The 24,894-nt window shown below is 38.2% G+C and overlaps 1 protein-coding gene and 1 pseudogene across 1 annotated transcript in view; one reads left to right on the top strand and one right to left on the bottom strand.

The window, feature by feature from the left end:
- Sp3 (Sp3 transcription factor) overlaps nucleotides 1-24,894 on the top strand; it is a 43,853-nt gene that overhangs the window by 13,826 nt on the left and 5,133 nt on the right. Inside the window, exon 5 of the mRNA XM_028763036.1 lies at nucleotides 20,534-20,726. Within this exon, the coding sequence (XP_028618869.1) occupies nucleotides 20,534-20,726 (193 nt within the window). The remainder of the gene's footprint in view (nucleotides 1-20,533; nucleotides 20,727-24,894) is intronic.
- On the bottom strand, nucleotides 10,770-14,679 carry LOC114617409 (annotated as a pseudogene).

Consider the following 24,894-nt stretch of genomic DNA (forward strand, 5'->3'; position numbering starts at 1 on the left):
TTCTGTCTTCTCTTCCCCTAGGCATTCAAGGATTTGCAAAAACGTAAACCACGTTTTTCCTTTTTGTGTTGTGTAGTCCTGACTGTTAACTGGATCTTGCTGTGTAGGACAGGCTGGGCTTTAATTTGTAGCATTGATCCTTCTTCCTCAGCCACCTAAGTGGTGAGATTACAGACATGCACCACCCTGCCTAGCTTGTTTTCTCTTTTCTATAAGACTTTTGTTTGGCATGTAGATTTTCCTAAAATGTTTAGTTGTGTTAATGTGATGAGTTTGTTTGTTTAGCTGTTTATTTGCTTGATGTTGGAGATTAAACCTGGGGCCTGACACATGCTTGGGCAGGTACTTTTCAAGATTTGTTTTTTTAAATATTTTAAAAGCCTTTTTTTAGGGTTTAATTTGATGTACATTGGTATTCTACCTGCATGTATGTATGTGAGGATGTCAGAAGGCCTGGAACTGGAATTATAGATTGTGGTGCTGGGAATTGAACCTGAGTCTTACTTAACCTCTGAGCCATCTTTCCAATCTTTTTTTTTTTTTTTTTTTTTTTTTAAGTTTTATGTCCCTTCCTCCTGCCCGGAGTTTGTGTAGGGGTGGGGAGAGATAGACATCATGGAAATTCTAATATGAACAAAATACTTTTATGAACTGCAGTCCTATTTAAGAAGTTAAAAAGAATCCTGGACTGAGGGTGTTAGCATACAACAGGCTTTTAATTCTTTTATGTATAAGAACTACTTGTGACAGACATCTGAAGACACAAGCTGAACTATTTAAAAATTCTGAGGTATAATCCACATACAAAATTTGTCTTTTAAAGCATACATAGAAGTCAGTAGTTTTTAGTGTAGTCACACATCAATCTTTTTTCTTCAGCCTCTCATGTGTTGAGGTTACAGACATGAGCCACCATGTAGGACATGTATTTTGGATTTGTGTTGATTATAAAACTAGACTGGGATACATAAAATGCTTCCAAGAAGTTACCTTCAGATACTATTGAACACTGGCTTAAATACAGGTAGGATTTGTTTTTTGATAGGTAGTCCAGAAGCAAGTAATAAAAGATAGTATAATTTTATTTGGAGACTATTAAATCTGTGTGTTTGTAAGTGTGGCTGTTGTAGTTGTGGATGCAGAGGTTGGTTGATGTTAAATTTCTTTCTTGATTATAAGATCCATCTTACTTGTTTTTCTTTGGTTTTGAGACAGTCCCCCTCTCCGCTCCCCCTTTTACATTTTTTGTTTTTTACATGGATGCTAGGGATCTGAACTCAGGCCCTAATGCTTGTGCTGTGGACCTTTTACTGGATGAGCCATTTCCCAAGCCCCAGCGAATATTAGGTTATTAGGAAAACCTTTTGCTTATTGTCTTTTTAATTGGCAAGATGAGGAAATAAAAGCTAGGTTTAGTAGTATGTATGGCATTAGCACACCAAGGCCCCCATCCACAACATTAAAAAAGGATGGGCAGGAAGAGAAAGACATTCTCAGAGTAAAAAGTTTTTTATCTGTTTAGGCATAGGTTAGATGAAAATGCTTAAAAAGTATGTCCTTGTTTAACATTTTAAGTTTTAGTAAATAAGACTTCAATGACAGTTTTCTAAAATACTGAAGAAACTCCCAAACCAGTGCTCTGTAATTGTCCAAAAAACTTCAAAAAAAAAAAAAAAAACCTTTTAACTAAACCTTTATTCCAGCCTTAAAAAAAAAGAATTATCTATTTTATCCATGAGTACACTGTAGCTGTCCTCAGACACACCAGAAAAGGGCATCAGATCCCATTAGAGATGGTTGTGAGCCACCATATGGTTGCTGGGAATTAAAATCAGAACCTCTGGAAGAGCAGTCAATGATTTTAACTGAACCATGTCTCTAGCCCCTGTTCCAGCCTTTTTAAAGCAGTGCACTTGACTGAACTTGTTGATCTTTCTAAGATCCTTTCGTTGCCCCTCTTCCTCTAGGAACTGACTGTGCGGAGTAAGCACACGGTAAAGAGGAGAGGGATTTGGTTAAGCCAGTAGGAGGGAAACGGAGGAAGAGTGTGGTAAGAGGAAGTCCATAACTGTTGGAGCTTGATTAAGTTGGAATTTTATTTTGGTGTTGAAGTTAGTGGCTTCAGTAAATTGTTAGATGTCAGAGTCTGCTATTCAGGCTGCACTAGAAATGTCGAGTGTCTTTAATAAACACAAATGTGATGAGATGAAACAATGCAGGTCTAGTTGGAAAATCTGTCCGAATTTCAATACAAAGATGATGATGATTTAAACGAATAGTTTACTAATTTTTTTGCTTATTGGTGCATTTGCCTGTGCACAGGTATGTGTCTGGTGCCCGTGGAGGCCAGAAGAGGATTTCATGTCCCCTGGAACTGGGTTTACAGAAAGTTTTGAGACACCATGTAAATGTTGGGAAATGATTCCGGGTCCTTTGTAAGGGCAGCCAGTGCTAACTGCTGAGCCATCTCTCCAGCCCGGATTTTTTTTTTTTTTTTTTAAAGTGGAACTCAAGCCATTGACTCAAACAGCAGTTTTAGAAATGAAGGATTCTAATACAACACAGCCTAACTACTAACTTAATACATACTTAAGGAGTAGTGGTGGTAATACAGACCATGGAATTTTCTGTTAGGAAGGTCACTGAAACAAGATAGATGGTAGTTGGAAGTGGACTTCTGATGCTAGAAAGAATGCCCAGTGGAGCAAACATGTTTAAGTGGACAAACAGGATAAATGTAGGATACAGGCACAGGGTTAGATGTTGCAGGGAGGTAATCGTATTGTGACTGGGGAGGGATATGGATACAGGTCTTCCCTTGTAGATAAATTGATTAGAAATAATCTGCCCCCTCCCAAGTACTCTTGGTTTTTTTTTTTAATAGAAACAGATGGGTAGGAGGGCAAATATCACAAGTTTGAGAAAGAGGGTATGAGATGGTTGCTTGAAGAAATTAGAAATGAAATGAGTAGTTTTAGTATTGGATACGCTTTTTGAATAATAGCGTATTTTTCCAAGTTATTTATAGCTGCTGAGGTGCAGATACAGCATTAGTCTATCTATATTCCTCAGTAGAAACTTTATCCATAGCCAGATGGTGGTGGCGCACGCCTTTAATCCCAGCACTTGGGAGGCAGAGGCAGGCAGATCTCTGAGTTCGAGGCCAGCCTGGTCTACAGAGTGAGTTCTAGGACAGCCGGGGCTACACAGAGAAACCCTGTCTCGAAAAACCAAAAAAAAAAAAAAAAAAAAAAAAAACCGAAAGAAAGACACTTTATCCATACTTTTGATTGTGTGTTGTAAACTCTGCTTCCTCTGTGTTCTCATTTTGTTAGTCTGGCTCTTAGAATCAGCTATGAAATTGGAAAACACTTAACTGTATCTTCCACACCTGACTTTTTCTCTTTCCAGTACTTTTAATTCTTTAGACATACTATTTCTTTTTATTTGATCGATTTTATTTTTGTCTTAGAATTCATATACGTTGACCAGGTTGGCGTTGATCTCATAGGGATGCTCCTGCTTCTGCCTCCTAAGTGGAGGATTAAAGGTGTTCACCAGTATCTATGGCTGACATACTCATATTTTAATAGGAGTACTCACATAAAACACAAGTTTACAAAGCTACAAAAGGAGTTTAAAACTGTCCTTCTGCAATTTCTTTTCATTTTTCTTTAGAATGAATAATACGTGTATATATGGATACAGATCAGATTTTTGATACAGACCAGATACATTTTTTTCATTATCCATTCATTTGTAAAGTCACCTGATATTAAATGAGGTTACATAATCTCAGTAATAAACCACATGCTCTCTCATATTTGGAACCTAGCCAGTGATGTGTATACACATACACACTCATGCATATAAACAAGTGTTCCTGTATATGTATGTATGTATGTATGTATGTGTATTATATATATATCATGAAGAAACTAGAACAAGAAAAGCTCATCGGGACGAGGAAGGACTGAATGCAAGTAATTGACATCAGTTTTGAAAGAGGATATGAAACTAATTGTTTTTCAGATTCTAATTCTGTCATGGATTTTTTTTTTTGTTCTTGGTGCTGATGGATAAGTGAATGAAATATTTTTAGTACTGAAAGTGTAAAATTTAATGTCAAACTTTACAGAGTCTATTTTTAATGTCATTAATTGCATGTAAGTTTATTAAATTGTATATAGATTTTGAGCCTAGCGATATTTTTATTTGTACTTTTTAAATAATAAAGTTTATAAAATAAAATTTCAGAAGCAGCTGGATTGTGATGGTGTATGCCTTTAATACCAACACTTGGGAGACAAAGGCAGGTGGCTCTCTGAGCTTGAGGACAGCCAGGGCTACACAGAAACCCTGGCTTTGGGTGTGGGGAACAGAAAACAAAAACAAAAAAATCAGCAATAGCAAAAAGATGGAATAAATTGAAAAGTATCCCCTTCTACCCCAGCAGGTTTCTCTGTACCTTTGGCTGTCCTACCTAGATCTCACTCACTCTGTAGACAAGGCTGGTCTTGAATCTGCCACCTATGACTACCAAGAGCTAGAATCAAAGGCAAAAGGCATGCACAACCACTGCCCTGCTGTATCATCTTTACAAAGCAAAATCTTTCCTTCCTAGTATTTGACCTTGTTACCTGTTTTTATACCCATAGGCTCCCTAGAATAAGGGTAAATTTACAGATATTACCATGCCCATATGTTCTTTTGACATGTCTGGACGTATATCCTTCTTTTGAATTAAAACATTTTTATGCTGTGTCTTGGTATTGTAAGCTGTAGCTGTTCTATTATCAGTGGTAGTCTTTTTATTTTTTAAAGATATTTTTATGTGTATGAGTGTTTTACTTGCATGTATGTGTGCACCGTGTGCATGCTTGGTGCCTGCATAGGTCAAAAGAAGGCCTTGGGCCCCTGGATGTGGAGTGACAAATGGTTGTGAGCCACCATGTGGGTGCTGGGAACCAAGTTTCAGTCCTCTAGAAAGAAGAGCAGTGATCTTGTCTTCAGCCTCATCTTGCCTCATTCTCTAGTAGACGTTTGGACTGTTGACAAGTTGTTGCAGGACGAGATTTTAATTCTGCTGGGAGAGATCCGTTGTGCTCGGGTCGGGTTAGTGAAGCCTGTTCCTAGTAATATCTTGGGCAGTGTGTGTGACTATGAACCTGGCTTAAAAGTGGGAGAATTCTATCACCTGTGAAAATCTTGCAGATGGATTGAACCACTAGACTGTACTGGTTTGTTTCCTGTATTTTGAAGAAAGTAGTTGTTGAGTTTTGGGTAGAGGTAGACATTTATAATAGACTGAAGTGTTGGTTCTTATATCTATCTGAAGGAGAAAGAAAGCTCATTTTTATAAAAACTTAGGATTCTTAAATTTGGTTGTCTTATTTGAATAAAAACAGAAAAGGCTCAAAAAACTTGGAGGATAGATAGGTTTGTTTTTAAAGAATGTTTGGTCAAATAGTTCTTTTTTCATTATTGGGTGATCTGTAAGGACTAAGTACATGTGCATATTCTCTAGTTTGTTGATTGATTTGTTGAGTCAGTTATACAGTATAAAGTTGTACTCAATAAAGTTATGTAACTGACAATATTCTAAGTTACTAAATTATATGATACAAATAAAATAATTTTCTAGTTGTCAGGGAGAAGGGAGAACTTGAATGAGGAAGTCTATATTCTTAGGTAGAGAGATACTGTGGCAAGATGTGTATTAGTGAGTTGAAAAGATGTTGTAACCTGTTCAGGAGACAGGGCTTTTATTTCCTACGGCTGTGAACCTAACCTTTAAAGGCTGAGCCATCCCTCTAGTCTGGGCTTTTTATTTCTTAATGGTTTTTGCTTTAGGTGGGTGTTGGGTGTTTTTGAGATAAGGTCTCATTGTATAACGCAGGTTGGCCTTAAACTGTGAAGCATCCTGCCTCTGCCTTCTGAATGCTAATATTACAGATATGCCCAGCCCTGAAGACAGTTTAATAACTCAGCATTTCTTCCTGTTCTCCACCCCAGCCACCAAATGATGTGTAAGATGCAATATGCAAATTAAGTTTCTGTGAGAAATCTGGTGCAAGCCAAACCTGTTCAAGGAAAGAAAGCAAAAGTATGATCCTGGGTTAATTTTGAGGAACTTCAATGGGAAATGTTAGTATGAGTGGCCATATGGGCCACTGTTCAGCTAGTAACTTGTATTTATTAGCCAGGTGATGGTGGCACACCTTTAATCCTAGCACTTGGAAGGCAGAAAAGCAGGCAGATCTCTGAGTTCAATGCCAGCCTGGTTTACAGAGTGAGTTCCAGGACAGGCAGGGCCACACAGAGAAACCTGTTGGGGAAGGGGGGTGATGTTATTATTTTCTGTGTGTGAATGGACTCCATGCCATGAATATGCTGGTCAGGGCAATTTGTGGAAATCAGTTCTTTATATCCTGTGGGTTACAGGGATGGAACTCGAGTAGTTAGGCATGGGCTGCATGAACATAGACCCACTGAGTCATCTCACAGTAAAATTGGATAGGAATGGAACACTGAATCTTAGTGGTAAGAAATTTATCTTTCTTGGGGTGGGGGCAGGGTCTTACCATGTAGCCTTGGATGTCCTGGAACTTGCTCTATAGACCAGTGCTGGGATTAAAGGCATGTGACACTACGCCTGACTTAGAAGTCTATTATTTTTTAATCTAGGATTGCAACGTTTTGAAGAGGAATAGCATGAGTAATGAATGCCAGAAAACACTTCGGGAATAAATTGGAACTAGAAGAAGCTAGTACTAAAGGTAGAGGGCTGTTTCAGTTATATAGGATAAAGTGATGGAAGGAAGGAAGAGTATTAGGTATTGGAGCAGTGAATTTATAGGATGGATGAATCCAATATTGTTGACAGTTTAAAGAGAATCTTAATCTGGGTGTGGCACGTAATGTGTTGCCTTGAAATGATTATGGTGATAGAAGTGTAGAGACTGAGTTCAGAATGTAAACCAAATTAAATAGAAGTTATATACTTGAAGTCAGGAGAGAAGATAAAGATTCAGGGCTCAGTAGGGGTGCTGGTAAGATAGCTCAGTGGTTTAGAATGCTTGGTGCTTTGCAGAGGATCAGAGTTCATATCTCAGCACCCACATCATGTAGCTTACAGTTGCCTGTAACTCCAGTTGCAGTGAATCCAACACCCTCTTGTCTCTTGTACCCGCACACAGGTAGTGCATATAAACTTAACACAGATGAACACACAACATTTTAAAAAATCTTGTTTAAGTTTCTGTTTGAGACAGGGTTTCTCTATGTAGTTTGTCCTGGAACTCACTATGTATACCACGCTGACTCAAGAGATCCACATTCCTTTGCCCTCCCAAGTATAGGGGTTAAAGGCGTGTGATCCTGCCTGGGTTGTTTAGGGTAATTTTAAGGGTGATTAATTATGTACATTTTCTGTAACTTCTCTGATGCTCTGTCAGGTTGTTTAGTGGGTAACATTCTGTTAAGTAGTAAGATTTCTCTTTCCCTGGTATCTGGCAATGAGAAGTTTAGTTTAGAATAGTGGTGGGGAGTTTTGGTTTGGATTGGTTGGTGTATTAGTTTTCTACTACTGTGATAAAACACTATGACCAAGGCAACATATAGAAGGAAGGGTTTATTTGGGTTTACAGTTCCAGAGTGATAAGAGTCCATTACAGTGGGCTAAGGATAGCAGCATTCAGGCATGGCCACTGGAGCCAGCTGAGAGCTCAACTGGAAACAGAGGATTGGGAATGTTGACAGTCTTTGAAACCTTAAAATTCACCGTCAGTGACTTCTTAGGCCACCCTTCTTAGTCTCTAAACAGTGCTACTACCTGGGAACCAAGTATTCAAATGCCTAAGAACTTGAGGGAGATCTTATACAAACTACTACAATTGAAATTTGATTTTATCTTTTTTCAGCAATCCCATGATTGCCTACTATCATCTTTGTGTTTTTTTTTTTGTTTTGTTTTTTTTGTTTTTGTTTTTTTGTTTTTTGAATTTATTTTCTTTTAGTCTTGTAAGTTAGAGCACTCAGAAGTCTGGAAACAAAAGATGCTTTAGCAGTGAAGAACATGTACAGCTTTTCCAGAGGACTGGACCTGAGTATAGTTCTAGTACTCACATGGCAACTTAAAACTGTCTGTAGCTCTAGTTCCAGGGAATCCAGAAACACCTTCTAACTGCCTATGCATGTACCGTGTGTGTGTGTGTGCAGTTTATGCATACATGCAAGCAAAACGCTCATATAAAATAAACCTTTAAACTTTATAAGGAGAAATTAATGACTGTTTGAAGTGAACATGTCTGAACCAGTACAGTTCTTCCTATATATTAATGTCTTTCCTTATGTTGCTTTTTATTGCTTACCACTTACAAGTTTGTGGTTTTTTTTTGTTGTTGTTGTTGTTGTTGTTTTTTGAGACAGGGTTTCTCTGTGTAGCCTTGGCTGTCCTGGAACTCACTCTGTAGACCTGGCTGGCCTCGAACTCAGAAATCCGCCTGCCTCTGCCTCCCAAGTGCTGGGATTAAAGGTGTGCGCCACCACTGCCCGGCACCACTTACAAGTTTTTAATTCCTAGTATTTCTTGAGATTCAGCCATTACCATGAATCCTCAGATATCCCAAAATTCTTTTGTAAATGCTCATCTGTAAATGGAACAGAGGGCAAGCATTGGAAAGGGGGATTTCAGCCTCACACCTGTGAGACCAGAGCACTGGCTTTTTAACCTCCTTGAAAATCTGATACTGATCTTTATATATAGTGTGAAATGTGAGCTTTTGTGAAAATTGTTAAAAACTGTCTGTTGCTTATCAGGACCAGGCCATCTCCTTATTTTGTTTCCCTTTGAGATAGGGTTTTGCTGTGTAGTCCAGACTGGCCTTGAAATTTTGACTCTCTTCCTGAATGTTGTGTAGATGTGTATATTAATGCTTGGCTAATTCTCTGGTTTCCTTTTGAGGCATGGATGTAACTTTTCATCTAATTTTCAGAGTCTTGGTAAGAGAAGTTGTGAAGAGAATTTGAAGCTTTGTTTGAATAGTGTTTGAGCTGTGTTAATACTTGTGTCTTTTATAAATCTTGAGAAACTTTGTTAAAGGAGAGATACTGTTACCTGGTAAAGAATTTTGCTTGTCTTAACTCATTGTTTCCTGTAGTTGGTTGTAGAATCCATATAGTATAGATTGTAACCTCACCTTCCTTTGGTCCCCTTTTCTCCTAACTCCTTCCTTCTACTCTCCTCTTCACCCTTCTGTATTTCCCTCTCTTCTCTCTCATCTTGGGATTAAATCTTGCTCATCAAACCTCATACCACTGTAATAAAAGCAAGTGTATGTGTTGAGGGGAGAAAAGGAAAAGTTGGGATAAAATTCCTTGAAAACAGTAAGTTTTAAATTATGACTTAAAAAAACTGTTTAGCTGGGCGGAGGCACATACTTTAATCCCAGCACTCAGGAGGGGGAGGCAGAGGCAGTCAGATCTTGATGAGTTCGAGGACAGTTTGGTTCTACAGTGTAGGTTCCTGGACAGCCAGGGCATCACAGAAAAGCCATGTCTTGGAAACAATCAGGCAAACAAACAAACATTAAAAAAAAGAAATCCCTAAAGAATGTAGTAGCCAGGACTGCTACTTACTTTGCATACTCTTCCCACAGTGCACCCAAGTTGAGTACAGTTGGTAGTGTGCTTTGGTTATTGAAGTATACTATTGTCTGTACCATCATGATTGTTTGTGAGGAAAGCTTGAAATATAGCATTAGATGTTACATGATGGATATGAATTTAAAAAATGTAGCTTTATTTTTAGTAGATCTCTGTTGATTTTAAGTGCTTGAAATAAATGTAGACTAAAATATGGAAAAATACAAATTGAATCTTGAAGATTTAGTATTAAAATAGAATATAAAAATCTCAGGTTTGTTTTTCATTTTTAGAGTTTCATGTAGCCTGGGCTAGCCTTGAACTCTGTAGATGAGAGAGAGTGCCTTGAAGTCCTGGTCCTCTTTCTTTCTTTCTCCAAAGTGCTGGGATTACAGGCATGAACCTTGCCTGGTTCAAATTAATACTTTTTATATTGATCATGGGTTAAGTGGAGTAGTAATCAAGTTTTACTGCTTTTTACCTACTTGACAATTGGGAATTATACATGTAACTTTCATTATGTGTCTGTTGGGTCATACTTAAGTTATAGCTTGTTTTAATTAAAAATTGATAGAAGGAATTTGTTATTATCAGAAAACCTTAACTGGCTCAGTGCTAACAACTATTAGAGGCTGGTAATGTCCAAGGGAAAAACATTTGATAAAACTTAGATGCCAAAGCTTTGGTGGCAAGGACTTTTCTTTGTTTTCGGAGATGAGCTTGGGAAACAAATGATAGTTTAGCTGCCATTATCTCCAGCAAATCTACTAGAAAGAGGTGAACTAGAAAAGAATTGACCAGATTTTTGAATAGAGATGAGATCCCCGCCTCTTTGTACTAAGATTAAAGGTATGTGATTAGAAACAGCAATGTTACTAAGAGATAAAGTGGAAAAAACATTTTAGGAAATAATTGAGTCAGTCCTTTGGAGAGGATCAACTCAGTTATGACCACTGCTCACTCTCATTGTTACAACAGGAAAGATTAAAGTGACTTAGCAGTTTGCCTTTGAGTTTGATTACGAGGAAAGGGACACACACACTAAAGGTATTGATGGCCAAGTCTGAGGAAATTTTTTTTAAATTAATGGACATAATTCATTTATTTTTCTTGTATAAAAACCCTTATGTGGTAGCAACAGCTGGAGCCTGAGTCCTCTGAACAGAGACTGGTGTGGATCTTTACAAGATGGTCAGTGAACATGATAAGGAGACTTGGTGAACAGTCTCTTTCCAGAGGTCGGGGGTCAGGTAGCTGTAGGTCTTGGAGATGGCATCGAAAGTGGCCTTGGCAAAGTTGCCCAGGGTGGCAGTGCAGCCCCTGGCTGAAGTGTAGCAGTCGTCTATGCCAGCCATCATCAGTAGCTTCTTGGGCATAGGAGCAGAGACAATACCAATGCCTCTGGGAGCAGGGATCAGCGGCCTGTCACCTTGCACAGAACAGTGTGGGGCTTGCCAATCTTGTTCCCCCAGTAGCCTCTCCACACAGAGACAATGGATAGCTTGGCCAAGGTGATGGCCCCTCAGATGGCAGTGGCAACTTCCTTGGAGCACTTAACACCAAGGCCAACGTGACTATTGTAGTCCCGAATAACGACAAAAGCCTTGAGGCTGGTCCTCTGGCTTCTACACTGGCGTAATCTTTAGAACCTCATCCTTTAGGGATGCACCCAAGAAAAAGTCAATGATCTCAGACTCCTTAGTGGGCAGGGAGAACAAGTAGATCTCCAATGACATGATCTTCATGTCCTTAACCAGGCAGCCCAGTTTGGTGACGGGGATCCACTCCTTGTCTTCAGCTTTTCCTCCACAAGCCCCGCGGCCTCGGCCTTGACCTCGACCACGACCGCAGCCCCTAAGACTGCTGCTGAATCCTCCGCTGAAGCCACCGCGGCTTCCTAATCCTGGGCCCCCAGGTCCTCCGGGTCCTCCCGCTACACCATTTGGTTGGTGTTTCCCCCCCCCCAAAGAAGTTTGTTTGTTTGTTTGTTTGTTTGTTTGTTTTTGCTTTTCGAGACAGGATTTCTCTGTATAGCCCTGGCTGTCCTGGAACTCACTCTGTAGACCAGGCTGGCCTCGAACTCAGAAATCCGCCTGCCTCTGCCTCCCAAGTGCTGGGATTAAAGGTGTGCGGCTCAAAATATTTGACTAAGTCATTCTGCAACCTCCTTGTCAGCACTCTTAGTTTCTGACCATCCCTCTCCCTTTTTTTTAAGACCTGATCTCATGGTGTAGATCGGATTGGCTTGATATTCACTATATAGCCTAGGCAGGCTTTGATTTTGGGATCCTTCTGCAACAGCCTCCTTAGTGCTAGGACTGCAGGCATGCATGCATCAAGGCCACTAGACAGTACCATCTTTTGCTGTAGTTTGTTTCTAAACACTGTGTAGCTCTAGCTGCCCAAGAACTCATCACATAGACCAGGCCGGCCTTGAATTCACAGCAATCTGCCTGCTTTTTTGCTTCATAGGGCTGGACTTAAAATCTATGTCACTGTATTTGGTAATTTGCTGTAGTAATTTATAATAACTTCCTAATATAAATTACTGTTGCCTGTGCTTGTCTGCCACTGTCTTCTAGCAGACTTTATTCAGCATCCAGGACAATCCTGAGTTTATTTATTTATTTATTTATTTATTTAATTTATTTTTTGGTTATTTACAGGGTTTCTCTGTATAGACCCGGCTGTCCTGGAACTCACTCTGTAGACCAGGCTGGCCTCGAACTCAGAAATCCACCTGCCTCTGCCTTCCAAGTGCTGGGATTAAAGGCGTGTGCCACCTCCGCCCGGCCTGAGTTTATTGTGATAAAATCGTGTTTAAATATTACCACTCCTTTCAGTAGTTCTCAGAATAACATGTGAAGTTCTTAAACTAGCCTGCATAATAATGTATATCATATATGGTTCTCTTCCTTTGCCTGCTCCATTTTTGCCTCTTTGATCTATATACCGTTCTCCACATTGATTATACTCTTGCCATACAGACTATCTTTTTTCCCCCTTGAACTCATCAGACATATCTAGCTTGTTTTTCTTTGTGCTTTGGCCACACCCAGTCCATTACCATCTTCAGGTCAGATGTCACCACACTGGCAGAAAATATCTCTGTTCACTGTTAAAAATAGTAATTACTCCCTTCTCTTCACTTCCTATTCCTCCTTAGCCTTTCTTCTTCCATATCTTAATTGCTACCAAGTGCTGCCTGCTTACTTGTCCTCTCCTAATTAAAAGGTAAACCTGATAAATACGTGAATTTAAGTCTTGTTAACAATTCTCTCCTTAGAACCTAGAAGAGTGACTTAACATTTTTCAACTATTTATGTATCTGTTGAACAAATAAAGTTACATTCTAAACTTCAAATTATGAACATAAGTTTTTGAAGATACCCTAAATTTCTGGGTTTCAACTCATGTAAGTGAGGGAAAGAACTAGAGATGCAAACACAATAAAAGAGGGGCTGGAGAGATGGCTCAGTGGTTAAGAGCACTGACTGCTCTTCCAGAGGGCCTGAGTTCAATTCCCAGCAACCACATAGTGGCTCACAACCATCTGTAATGGGTTATTACCAGCCAGTCCCACATTCTACACGAGGTTTCTTAGTGTTATGGTTTAGATACAGAAAACATATTAGATCATTATAATAATATTTTTATTTTTCTAGAATCATTCCTTGACTTTTGGAACTTAATCCAGGAGAAAATAAAAAATTAAATAAAGAGATAATTGTATTTTTATTTAGGAACAAAATTTCGGCAGGATGAGTACAAGATGACTCAAGAGAAAGAGATGAAAAGGGCCTAGTATGCACTACAGGACTTTGCTGAAGTTGATAGTTTGAGTAGTTAAGCTATTAATGTAAGGAGGTTTATTTATTTTTTAGGAGGTTTATTTCTGATGGGCAAAATGTGTTGTGTTTGAACTTGGCTAAGCTGTATTTGTACAGTAAGAAAGAAAACTAAATTGTTAGCATCTGTTTTGTGACACATTGTTTAAACATATTTTGAAGGTTCAGAAAGAGAATTAACAGTAGAAAATAGTAGGAATGGTCTAAAACAGCGGTTCTCAACTTGTGTCAAACAACTCTCTCACTATCATATTTACAGTATGATTCATAATAATAGCAACATTACAGTTATGAAGTAGCAACAAAAATAATTTTATGATTGGGGGTCACCACAGCATGAGGAGCTGTATATATTAAAAGTCTTAGGAAAGTCTAGACCCACTGCTCTAAAATATCTTCATTCTTCCAGTCAGGTTGTTTTCCATTCTTTTCCATGCTTATTTTTGTCTTAGTAGTTCCTATTCCCATAGGTTTTCTTTCTATCTCTTCTTGCTGACCTGCAGGTCTGTGTAGGCCAGACTGGCTTCAAAAGTTGAAGCAGTTTTCTTCCCTCTGGCTCCTAAGTCTTGGGACACAGCACTTGGTTTATTGTATTTTTTTTTTCTTTCTTTAAAGAAGTCCATACTGACATTGAACTTAAAACAGTCCTGCCTCGGCGTATATAAGGTATATTCTTTTTTATTTTATTTTTTTTCAACTTTTATTAGATATTTTATTTATTTACATTTCGCATGTCATCCCCTTTCCCCATCTCCCCCCCATTTTTGCTTTTATACCATTTTAATTACATGCAAGTATTAAGGTTGAGGAACTAGCAATACAATAGATGCAAATAGTCAAGGAACAAGCAAGCCAATAAAGTTCCTTGAACACTCCAAGATCACTCTTTCTAAGGGCTTACAGGATGACCAAAATATCTGAGCCTACTTCCCTGTCATAGCCTAAAGTCATTTTCATGTCTGAAATCTACTTCCTTGTTTTAGCCTAAAATTTAGATTTCTGCCTGAAATTACTTCTTTGTTATGGCCTAATGTCAAGATTCCTGCCTGAAGTCAACTTCCTTGTCCTTGACCCATGTCAGATTCTTGTCAAGCAGCCCCAAAAGCTTTCCGCCTCTCCCCCCTTTTTCATAAAGAGGACTGAGTCTGTCTTAGGTCATTTGGCCAAGAATGCCTTCCTTACCCATTGTGGAATGTGCATTGTCAAAAGCAATCCACTTCTGTCGTAGGTTGGGAAGGCTCTGTGCAGAATCTTATCTGTCCTTGGCTTTTTAGCCTGTTAATAACTGACTGTGGGGGGATGTGTGTCTCTTTTTAGTTTCAAGCCATGTACTTTGGCTGCCAACATGATGTTTAAAGACAAGCTTTAACACAATGGGCAGTAATAAAATTATTCCCAGGACAAAAAGGGCTAGCATGATCAATCTATATATATTCTTTTTTTTTTTTTTTTTGGTTTTTAGAGACAGGGTTTCTCTGTGTAGCCCTGGCTGTCCTGGAACTCACTCAGTAGACCAGGCTGGCCTCGAACTCAGAGATCCTCCTGCCTCTACTTCCCAAGTGCTGGGATTAAAGGCATGTGCCACCACCGCCCGGCTTATATATGCCATTCTTGAAGCTTGACCAAAATGGAAATACTGACCTCAGGCCATGGATAATTTTATCAACACTATCTGCAGCATCAAAGCTCAGCAGAGCAGCGTTCTTTAAATTCATAAGCTCACTATGCAAAGTTCAAACATCCAGAGAGGTGTTAGAATTATGCCAAATACCCTACAAATGTAAACTTTTTTCTAATTATAATGACTGCCATTGTAAATTTTAGAAGTAACACAACTCCATTAGTATTTGACATGACAGTCAAGATGGCTTCTTACTCTTAAACTCTGAACCTCTTTCCAATAATATGAATAGGATAAAGAACATCAATCTGTTGTTCCAAATGCCTATCTAAATCCTCTTGTGTATTCGACAGGTTAGTAACATTTTTTTGCTAAATGATTAACAAAAGTAGCTGACTTAACTTTTTTTTTTTTATAAATCTATTTATTCTATATATGTGAGTACATTGTAGTTCTCTTCAGACACGCCAGAAGAAGGCACCAGATCTCATTATAGATGGTTGTGAGGCACCCTGTGGTTGCTGGGATTTGAACTCAGAACCTCTGGAAGAACAGTCAGTGCTCTTAACCACTGGGCCATCTCTCCAGCCCCTGACTTAACTTCTTCTGTCAAAGCAATTGCAGGAGCAGTGGTGCTAGCATTTAATGTAATTAAAGCTGTTATACCAGCAATAATCAAGCCCACTACCCTCTTGCTTCTGCTTAAAGCCTAACTTACTTCTTCCAGTACTTGCAAGCCTTTTTCAGAATACCAAGGTTCTGTAATACTCAGGGCAATAAAACAAAAGCTGGTTGATAGATCTCTATAACAGACATGCCAGGTTTCAACACACTATCACAATTAGAAAGTGTACAATCAATGCAACTTACATTAAATACTGTAGAAGAAACAAAAGTAATTTTAACTTGACAGTTAAAAGAGCCTTAACAAATGTGCTAACGCCTATTTGAAATCCAGATCCTGTCCCAACACTATCTCTTGCTGACATAATATCACAGAGAACTGCAGCTAACTTCCAAATATGTCTCTGAAAATGTCCAGAACAAGCCTTCCAAATGAAGACTTTTATTTCCAATATTGGATTGATTTCAAGACCAGTCCATGATTGAGTCCAAATATCTGGTCACATTTAAGAAAACTAACTTCTCTTTTTGATTCTTTGTCTCATAAGGTCTAAAAACTTGAGGCAAGGCAGCCTGTCCCATCCGGGATATAGGTAAACAAAGGTTAGTTGGGAACATATGTCCAATACAGCTTCCCGGTCACCATTGTCAGGACACTCAGCAAGCTCACAGGTCAGAATGTCCAGGCATTAGCATGTCTCTTCAGTTGCTCCGGCAGCCATCATACTCCTTCAGCATCCTAAGATCCTGGGTATGTTAGAGCTCCTGGGAGGCCAGCCTCCTCTGGGTTTTGGGGTATTATTGGATGCAGAGCTGGAGTCCCAGGACTGTTCAAGGCACCAGTGCAGACCAGAGGGATCAAGATACATTCTTATGATGTCCTCTCCCTGCCTTCCCCCCCCACCCCCCCTTTCTGAGAATGTAACAAATGATGTTGACTAAACAAGAAGATTGAGACTTAAATGACATCAGCTTTTAAAAACATCGAATACAATTCTGATTCTAAGTTTGTGTATAGGCTATCTACAGGCTGTCTTTATTCATCATGTTAGAGCTAATACTGTACAACTGCAACATTTGTGTGATGTCTGACTTGTTACACTTGGACACTTTAGAAGGGCAAAGGCTGTGATCTATAAAATCTAGATAAGAGTTTTATGTCCCATTCTCTATTAAAAATACAGAAGGAGGGTCTGGAGAGCTGGCTCAGCGGTTAAGAGAGCACTGCCTGCTCTCCCAGAGGTCCTGAGTTCAATTCTCAGCAACCATCTATCTGTAAAGGGATCCAATGCCCTCTTCTGGTGTGTCTGAAGACAGTGACAATGTGCTCACATATATAAAATAGAAATAAATCTTTAAAAAAAACACAGAAGGTACAAATTGAATATCTTTTACTTTTAAAGTTTTCAGCCACCAGATGAAACTCATACTGCGTGTAGGCTCATACTAGGTAATTATTGAAATACCTGGATTAGTGAATGTTTTTTTTGGTCTTTCATCTAACAGAGGAAAAAGTTGGTCTGTCAGTCAAACCTTTTAAAAAATACTCTTGATTATTATCTCTTTCTGACATTTCGACCTCTTCCCCCTCCTCCAATGTACTAGATTTTTCTCATAAGTAGTGAAGTGAAGCATAGTCATCTTTACTGTCTCTCAGAACAGAGCACTTTCTTTCTTTCTTTATTTCTTTATTTAAGAGCACTTCTTGTTTGTAAACTTTCAAGCTTCTGCTCCATGTCTCTCAAACGTACTTAAGTTGTTTTTTATACTTGTTTTTCTTTAAAAAAAATATATATATATATACACACACACATATATATATATATGTGTGTGTGTGTGTGTATATATATATTTTAATTAATTAATTTATTTTTTTCGGGACAGGGTTTCTCTGTATAGCCCTGGCTGTCCTGGAACTCACTCTGTAGACCAGGCTGGCCTTGAACTCAGAAATCCGCCTGCCTCTTGTCTCCCAAGTGCTGGGATCAAAGGTGTGTGCCACCATTGCCAGGCAAAAATATTTTTTTTTTACCAAGATTATTTTGTGTGTTTGTACGCGAGCACACAGGTACAAGAGCATGGCTGCAGATGCACACAGAGGCCAGAGGCTTCTAGTCACAAGCAGTTGTAAGCTACCTGATGTGGGTGCTAGGAACTAGACTTAGGTCTTCTCCAAGAGTCTCCAGTCTCCTGTTTTGTTGTTGTGGTAAGAGGGTTGGTTTTTTTTTTTTTCCTTGTAGACCAGGTTGGCTTTAAACTTATGAATCCCTGCCTTAATCATCCCCAGAGATCTGAGACTACATGTGTATAACAGCATGTACCAAATTATACTTGTCATTAATACTTTTTTGCTCACTATCTTACTTTTGGTTATGTGTTTGTTGTTGGAGAGAGATGACTCAGTGGTTAAAAGCATCTGCTGCTTTTGCAGAGGACCCAAGTTAGATCCTCAGTACCCATGTGAGGTGACTTTGCCCCCAGAGTTTTTGACATCCACAGGCACCTACATTTACACATAATTAAAAAGAATAAAAATAAATTTAAAAGTTAGAATAAGTATGTGTTAATATTTGTGTGTGGATATGTGCATGTGAGTGCAAGTACCTTTGGAGGCCAGAAAAGGCTGTTGGATCTCCTGGAACTGGAACTCTAGGAATTTGGAACTGCCATGTGGGTACAGGGAACCAAACCTGGTTCCTCCCCAAAAGCAGTACAGTCTCTTACTCACTGAGATGGCTTTCCAGCCCTTGCAGTAATTCTATGTCATTGATTGGCACTAATATCCACCCAGCTTAGGCCCAGAATTCCTTCTCTTCTTACCTCAGGTTCAATTTTTTTTTTTTTTTTCTCGAGACAGGGTTTCTCTGTATAGTCCTGGCTGTCCTGGAACTCACTCTGTAGACCAGGCTGGCCTCGAACTCAGAAATCCACCTGCCTCTGCCTCCCAAGTGCTGGGATTAAAGGCGTGTGCCACCACTGCCCGGCCCTCAGGTTCACAATTTTATGTTTTGTTTTCTTTGTGTAGTCTTGGCTGTTCTGGAACCCAGGCTGGCTTCCTACTCAGAGATTTGCCTGCCTCTGTCTTCTGAGTGCTGGATTTAAAGGTATGCATTCACTCCACCCAGCTTTCTCTAGACTTTTAATGTGATTGAGTTTGTTTTGCACTTCTGTTTAAAAAAAAAAGTTAACATTTTATTTTATGTTTCCTGGTTCTGGGAATCAAATATTGGGCACTCTACCACTGAGACACACCCTACCCCTGCACACTTTATTTTCAAGGTTATTTTCGTTTAAAGCATTAGTGATTAGTATCTAAAATAAAGTTTTTAGGTTTACATACATATATTTCAGGAATTTGGGTTCTTTTTTGTTTGTTTACAGTTTTTTGTGGTTTTGTTTCTTTCAAGGATTTTATCTATGTGATACTTTTATCAATATTATCTTTTAAAACTCTGTTTCTGTGTTGCAGAAAATGTAGTTGCCATAGATTCGCTTAGAAAGTGATGCATTGGGCCGGGTGGTGGTGATAATTGATGCACGCCTTTAATGATCACTTAGGAGGCAAAGGCAGCTGGATCTCTGAGTTCAAGGCCAGCCTGGTTCTGGAGTAAGTTCTTGGACAGTCAGAGCTACATAGAGAAACCCTTTCTTAGGGAAAAAAAGAAAGGTGATGCATAATAATGTTGATAAGAGCTTTATAACACACCTTCTTGCTATATTTATTTTGCTTTCCAGTCTGGTTTATAATAAAGCACAAACTGAGTTCGAGGCCAGCCTGGTCTAGAGAGTGAGTTCCAGGACAGCCGGGGCTTAAAAAAAAAAAAAAGGCACAAACTGCCCCAGACTTCCACACATACTTCTATAGCAATGTTGTAGCCATTTTAAGTACTTCAGTAATTGTTGACTTTAAAGCTTGAGTTTGTATGTTAAACTGTAAAAGTGAATTCAGGTGCATGTTTTTATCTGCTTGACTGTCCTGCTGGGTCAGGCCCTATGTCGTCGTCACCCCCCAACCCCCACAATTGACCTTGGGTGTCTGCCTCAATTACCTTACTTTTTGAGACAGAATCTCTTTCTGAATCTGAAGTGTGTATCTTCCCTGATGCTGTCCTTAACCTCATGATGTGTGTACTGCAGTGCTCAACTTTTATGTGGATATTGGGTGATCTTAACTCGGATCCTCATGCTTTTGAGGCAGGGCACTGTAGTGACTGAGGTATGTCCCTAGCCCTGTGAATGCATTTCTTTACATTCATATGGTACTTACAGAGTGGCTACAAGTAGTAAGATACTAAAGACACATGTTTCAGACTAAATTGATGATTAAATTTATCGAGAAATCTATTGGGCCTGCTGTTGCAGCCTCAGATTTCACCTATTTGGTATGCTGATGCAGGAGGTTGCAAGTTCAGGACCAGCCTGGGAATCTTAATTATAACAATTCTCAAAACAAAAAAATTAAAATGGAAAAAAAATTTAAGGGCTATGAGGTCCCAGGATTGGCCCCCCCAGTACCTTGGTTGACTAATTGAATAACTGTATTTGAAGTTTCACATTTCTTACTGGATCTTTTAAAAAAGTAAGCTCTACTGCTTGCCATATTCTGTCTTCTGCTGAAATTATTGTTAAAAATAAAAGGAAAAGGAAAAAAATGAAAGGAAAATGAATATGCTTTACAGATAGCTGATTTTTTTCTTTATATAATACTCTTAGAGAAGTTCAAAACTAATGTTTGTCTTTTTAAAGCAGTAGGCTACATCTCATGCATGTGTGCTGATTTCCTTTTTATCTTCAGATATTAGAATCAAGGAAGAAGAACCTGATCCTGAAGAGTGGCAGCTCAGTGGTGATTCTACATTGAATACCAATGACCTAACACACTTACGAGTACAAGTGGTAGATGAAGAAGGGGACCAACAACATCAAGAAGGAAAAAGACTTCGGAGGGTAGCTTGTACCTGTCCCAACTGTAAAGAAGGTGGTGGGAGGTATGCATACATCAACCATGTGTTGTTGTTTTAAGGAGTGCTAATATCACTCTAATTTTAAGACATTGCATGTCATGTCACTTAATTACGATAAATTATTTATTACATGATCATTTTGGGTGTGTGACTGTGTGAGTGGCTAAAGTTAGAAAAAAATACAAATTTTATATCTAAATGCCTTTTAAATTAAATTTGCTTAGTCTTTAAAAGAATATAACAGATGCAGTTTTATAGGCCCCATTTTATTAGCCTGTTTGCTAACCATCAGTGAGTTTGGCCTAAATAGAGGAAAAAAATCATAGCTTGAGAATGGTATATAAAAGTAAGAATTTACTATGTTCGACAGAAATAGGAATGAAAGGCCTTAATGATGGTGAGTTATTGTTTTGAAAGTATCCTTACTCTTTTTAATACACACTGTACACACACACACACAAACACACAAAGACAAACACTTGATAGGAATTAGCTCACAATGGTAATTGCTGTAAATGTAGCTACAGTAAGCTTATTAAGAGATGGACTTAGATCATAAAAAATACAAAAGCTATCCTGATATTATAAGAAGCATTCAAATGATTGGTACAGTATTACTGAAAATGGGATAAAAAAGATTTATTAGTCAAATGTTAGCAAAATGAAAACGGATAGCAATGTTGGTATCAAGCAAGATTTGATTAAGTTGGAAAGTATTAGACAGGGAAGATTATGTCATAATGACAATGACATTTTTGTTTAGATTCAGTAGTCTTAGTATCTGTTTGTTCAGTTTTGAATATATGAAGCAAAGACAGAATAATGAAGTTGTGCTAACCAAATCTCCAGTCATTATTGTGAAAGGCTACAATACCTTTCTCCTATGTACTAATTTACATATGAAAAATGTGCTTAACAGTATTACTGTATATGAATGCTCATGGTTATAAACTTGATCATCTTTCAGCTCTCTGGTTGATCCTATTGATTGATTTGTACTTTGATCAGTTTGTTTGCAACAATAATGACTAGGACAGAAGTGAGGCCTAAGAACCACAAAAAGAGGAGGGGACTGATAGCTACTAACATTTGAAAACTTGTTATGCTCTTATAGTGGCACATATGTATCACACACGCACAGGTCAGTGTGCAGTCAGTGAAATAGAAGGGCCACTAGTTTGAGGTAGCGTAAGACCATGTCTCAAGAGTGGGAAGGAAAAAAAAATCCTAAAGTATTGTACAACTGGATTTTATACCCATTTATATATTCCCAAATCTTAACCCTTAAATTTTGTTGCTAACTCAGGGTCTGCTTCTGAACCTGACCTTTAGATATTTACACTGAATGTTGAATTCTGGATAGGTAGTAACTTTTCTGAAATTTACTCTTTTTATAGAGGCACTTTCAAGATTCTTTGTCAACTCTAATTGGGGGTCAATGCTTGGCCTTGCTTCACTTAAACATTTTTAAACTAACATTATTCCCAAAATTCAGAGAACAACACAAAAAAAGCCCCACAAATAATATACTGCCTCAAGGTTTAACCACCATAATATTTTTTGTGCACCATTACATATATTTTAAAGTAGAATCATCTTATTCTCATTGTTTATGTCTCTTGTAAATTTTTGTGGCCGTATTTCTAAGTCTGATCTGTGTCATTCTTTTTAATCTATTATAATATTACATTGTATGTGGATAAATAATAACTTCTCCTTTGGGCTTTGTCATAATCCTCACACATATGTTCTTGAACATCTGTCTGATTGTCTCATTAGTGTATGTTGGCAAAAATAGAATTGTTGAGTCAACGGGAATTGTCTGCTAAATAGCTGCCCTACTTTCTCCTTACCACTAAGCGTGTCTTAGTTATTACCTGTAACCATTTCTTTCTTTTTACTTTTTTTTTTTTTTTAAAAAACTTTTAAGTTTGATAGGCAAGAATAGCTTATTTTATTTTAGTGTGTGTTTTATTGCTTGGTGAGGTTGAACATTTCTAGTATTTAACTTTTAAACTTTATTTTGTGGATTGGTTGTCTTGTGGAACTGTTAATTTATGTGAACTGTCACATGTACAAGTGTATTTTCTCAGTTCTTTCTACATTGCTCTTTCTGTCGGTGGCCTGCCGAGTGCATTCTGTGAATGAGTAAAGGAGCTCACTTACAAGTAACAGACGTTCTTAAACAACAAAACAAGTGAGCGCCGTAGAAGCTAGAACTTACCTGTGCCAGAAATTGTAGAAAGTAAATCTTCTTATAGAATGTATTTTGTTTCTTCATTGATTTAGCAGTGTACTAATTCTAAGTAATAAAAAAAAAAATCAAGGTTCTTAGGATAGTAGTGTCTTAGAGTTGATTTGAACAGAATTCAGTAAGTATTAATGCGTTAGGCCTACTTGCAACTAATTACTAGAAGAATTAACATAGTCTAGAACATTCTACAACTTAAGATGTTTGTTTTTAAAGACTAGAATATTGGCCTTTTTTTCCTTAACCACTTTCTCAATATATGCATAAATGGGTAAGATAATATTTTTAGAAAACGAATTTCATCTTTAGAAAACTATTTTGTTTACTTTTTTGAGCAAGCTATAGTAGATATGTCAGTAATTAAGAGCACGGACTCTTTGCTGAGGACCCAGGCTTGTTCTTAACACTCATATGACAGCTTCAAACATACATAAATGGATCCCAAGAGCCCTATACCTTTTTCTGGCCTCTGTGGTCACTGTGCTTGCGGTGACTTACATGTAGGAAAACGACTCATACATAGAAAATAAAAGAATAGTTTAAATAAAAAAAATTAAAATTGTTCAGTTAACCAGTCTTTATATAGCAGAACCAGTCTTTAGATTCTAGTTGAAGAAGCAATTATAATAATTAAAAAATGATCTAAAGGCATTATTGGTACATGGGTTTTGCATGAATTAAGCATCAATCCATTAAATTATTTTGCAAAGTTTGTTTTGTCAGCATTTTTCAGTTTGCGTTTCTGCCACCATAAGCCTAACAGGCTGTAGTTCTTAAAACTTTCCTTAACTCTGTCCAGAATTTGGATTAATTCTCTGTTGTCATTGAATTATTGGGGCACAAATTTAGGCAGTCAGAAACAGAAATTTAAAATTGCTAATTACATGGGGTTATATAATGGACAATAATGTGTTCAGGATAGAAACATGATTACACTTGAAGACCTCCTTACCTTGCTTCATAGGATAGGCTGTGAACACATATGATCTATCTAGGTCTTCCCTGGGGTCAGATTTCCTTAAGTACTAAGTACAGCAAGCTAAGCATTTACCTTAAATTGTGGTACAGTAGTATGCAACTTGATTTTTTTTTTTCCTTAGATGCATGCCTCATTTTTAATGACTGTTCCTTGTTTGGCATACAATTTAACAGAAAAAAACAAAACAAGTTACCTCCTGTTTCTCTCAGTCCTTTGAGAACCCATGTTTGCTGCTGTTCAGTTGTCAGCCTTGTATTTTGTTGGTGCTTGCAGGCTAAATTTTGCTATGCTTGTGAAATTACACTTTTGAGTTTATAAAATCATACTACTTCACCCAAGTGGTACTCTTAGCAGAGGGATGTGAAGTCATGAGTGAACTGAGTTGGGTTTCCTGTGAAATTGCTATGGTGAACGCAATATTTATACCAATAAAGACATTGTTCTTTCTCTTAGGTCAATTTAAGAGCAATCAAAATTTAAAAAGCTAACTCATGGAAAGACTTGAGCATTGAAAATAAGGCAGAAAAACCTATTTTTCTCAACTCAGCTCTTTAAAGAGAGTTAGAAATTGGGGGTGGACTGGAGCAGGAACTAGAATGTGTTAGATTTTGACATCCATGCCCTTGAGACAACAGCATGATTCCTCCTTGTCTTTACTTATGCTATTCCTCTGCCTGGAATGCCTTCCCTCCTTTCTATCTAAATCCTACCCACCTCCTCCACGAAGCCTTCTCTAACTACTGGAGCCCACATTGATGCCTCCCTGTTCAGAACACCTATGGCACCTAACAGCCAGCACTGCACCGTTTAGCACTGTTTGTCCTATGGCAATTTCACATGCTACTGAGTGTGAGTACATTAAAATATAAATGTGGGGGACTATGCATTTTCCAGTGAAGTTTGAAAAACGATAGGTATATTGTATACAGGAGGATTTAGTAGTTGTGGAAGGTTTACAGGCT

This window comes from Grammomys surdaster, unplaced genomic scaffold, assembly GCF_004785775.1.
Source record: "Grammomys surdaster isolate TR1022 unplaced genomic scaffold, NIH_TR_1.0 136, whole genome shotgun sequence".
Taxonomy (NCBI): domain Eukaryota; kingdom Metazoa; phylum Chordata; class Mammalia; order Rodentia; family Muridae; genus Grammomys; species Grammomys surdaster.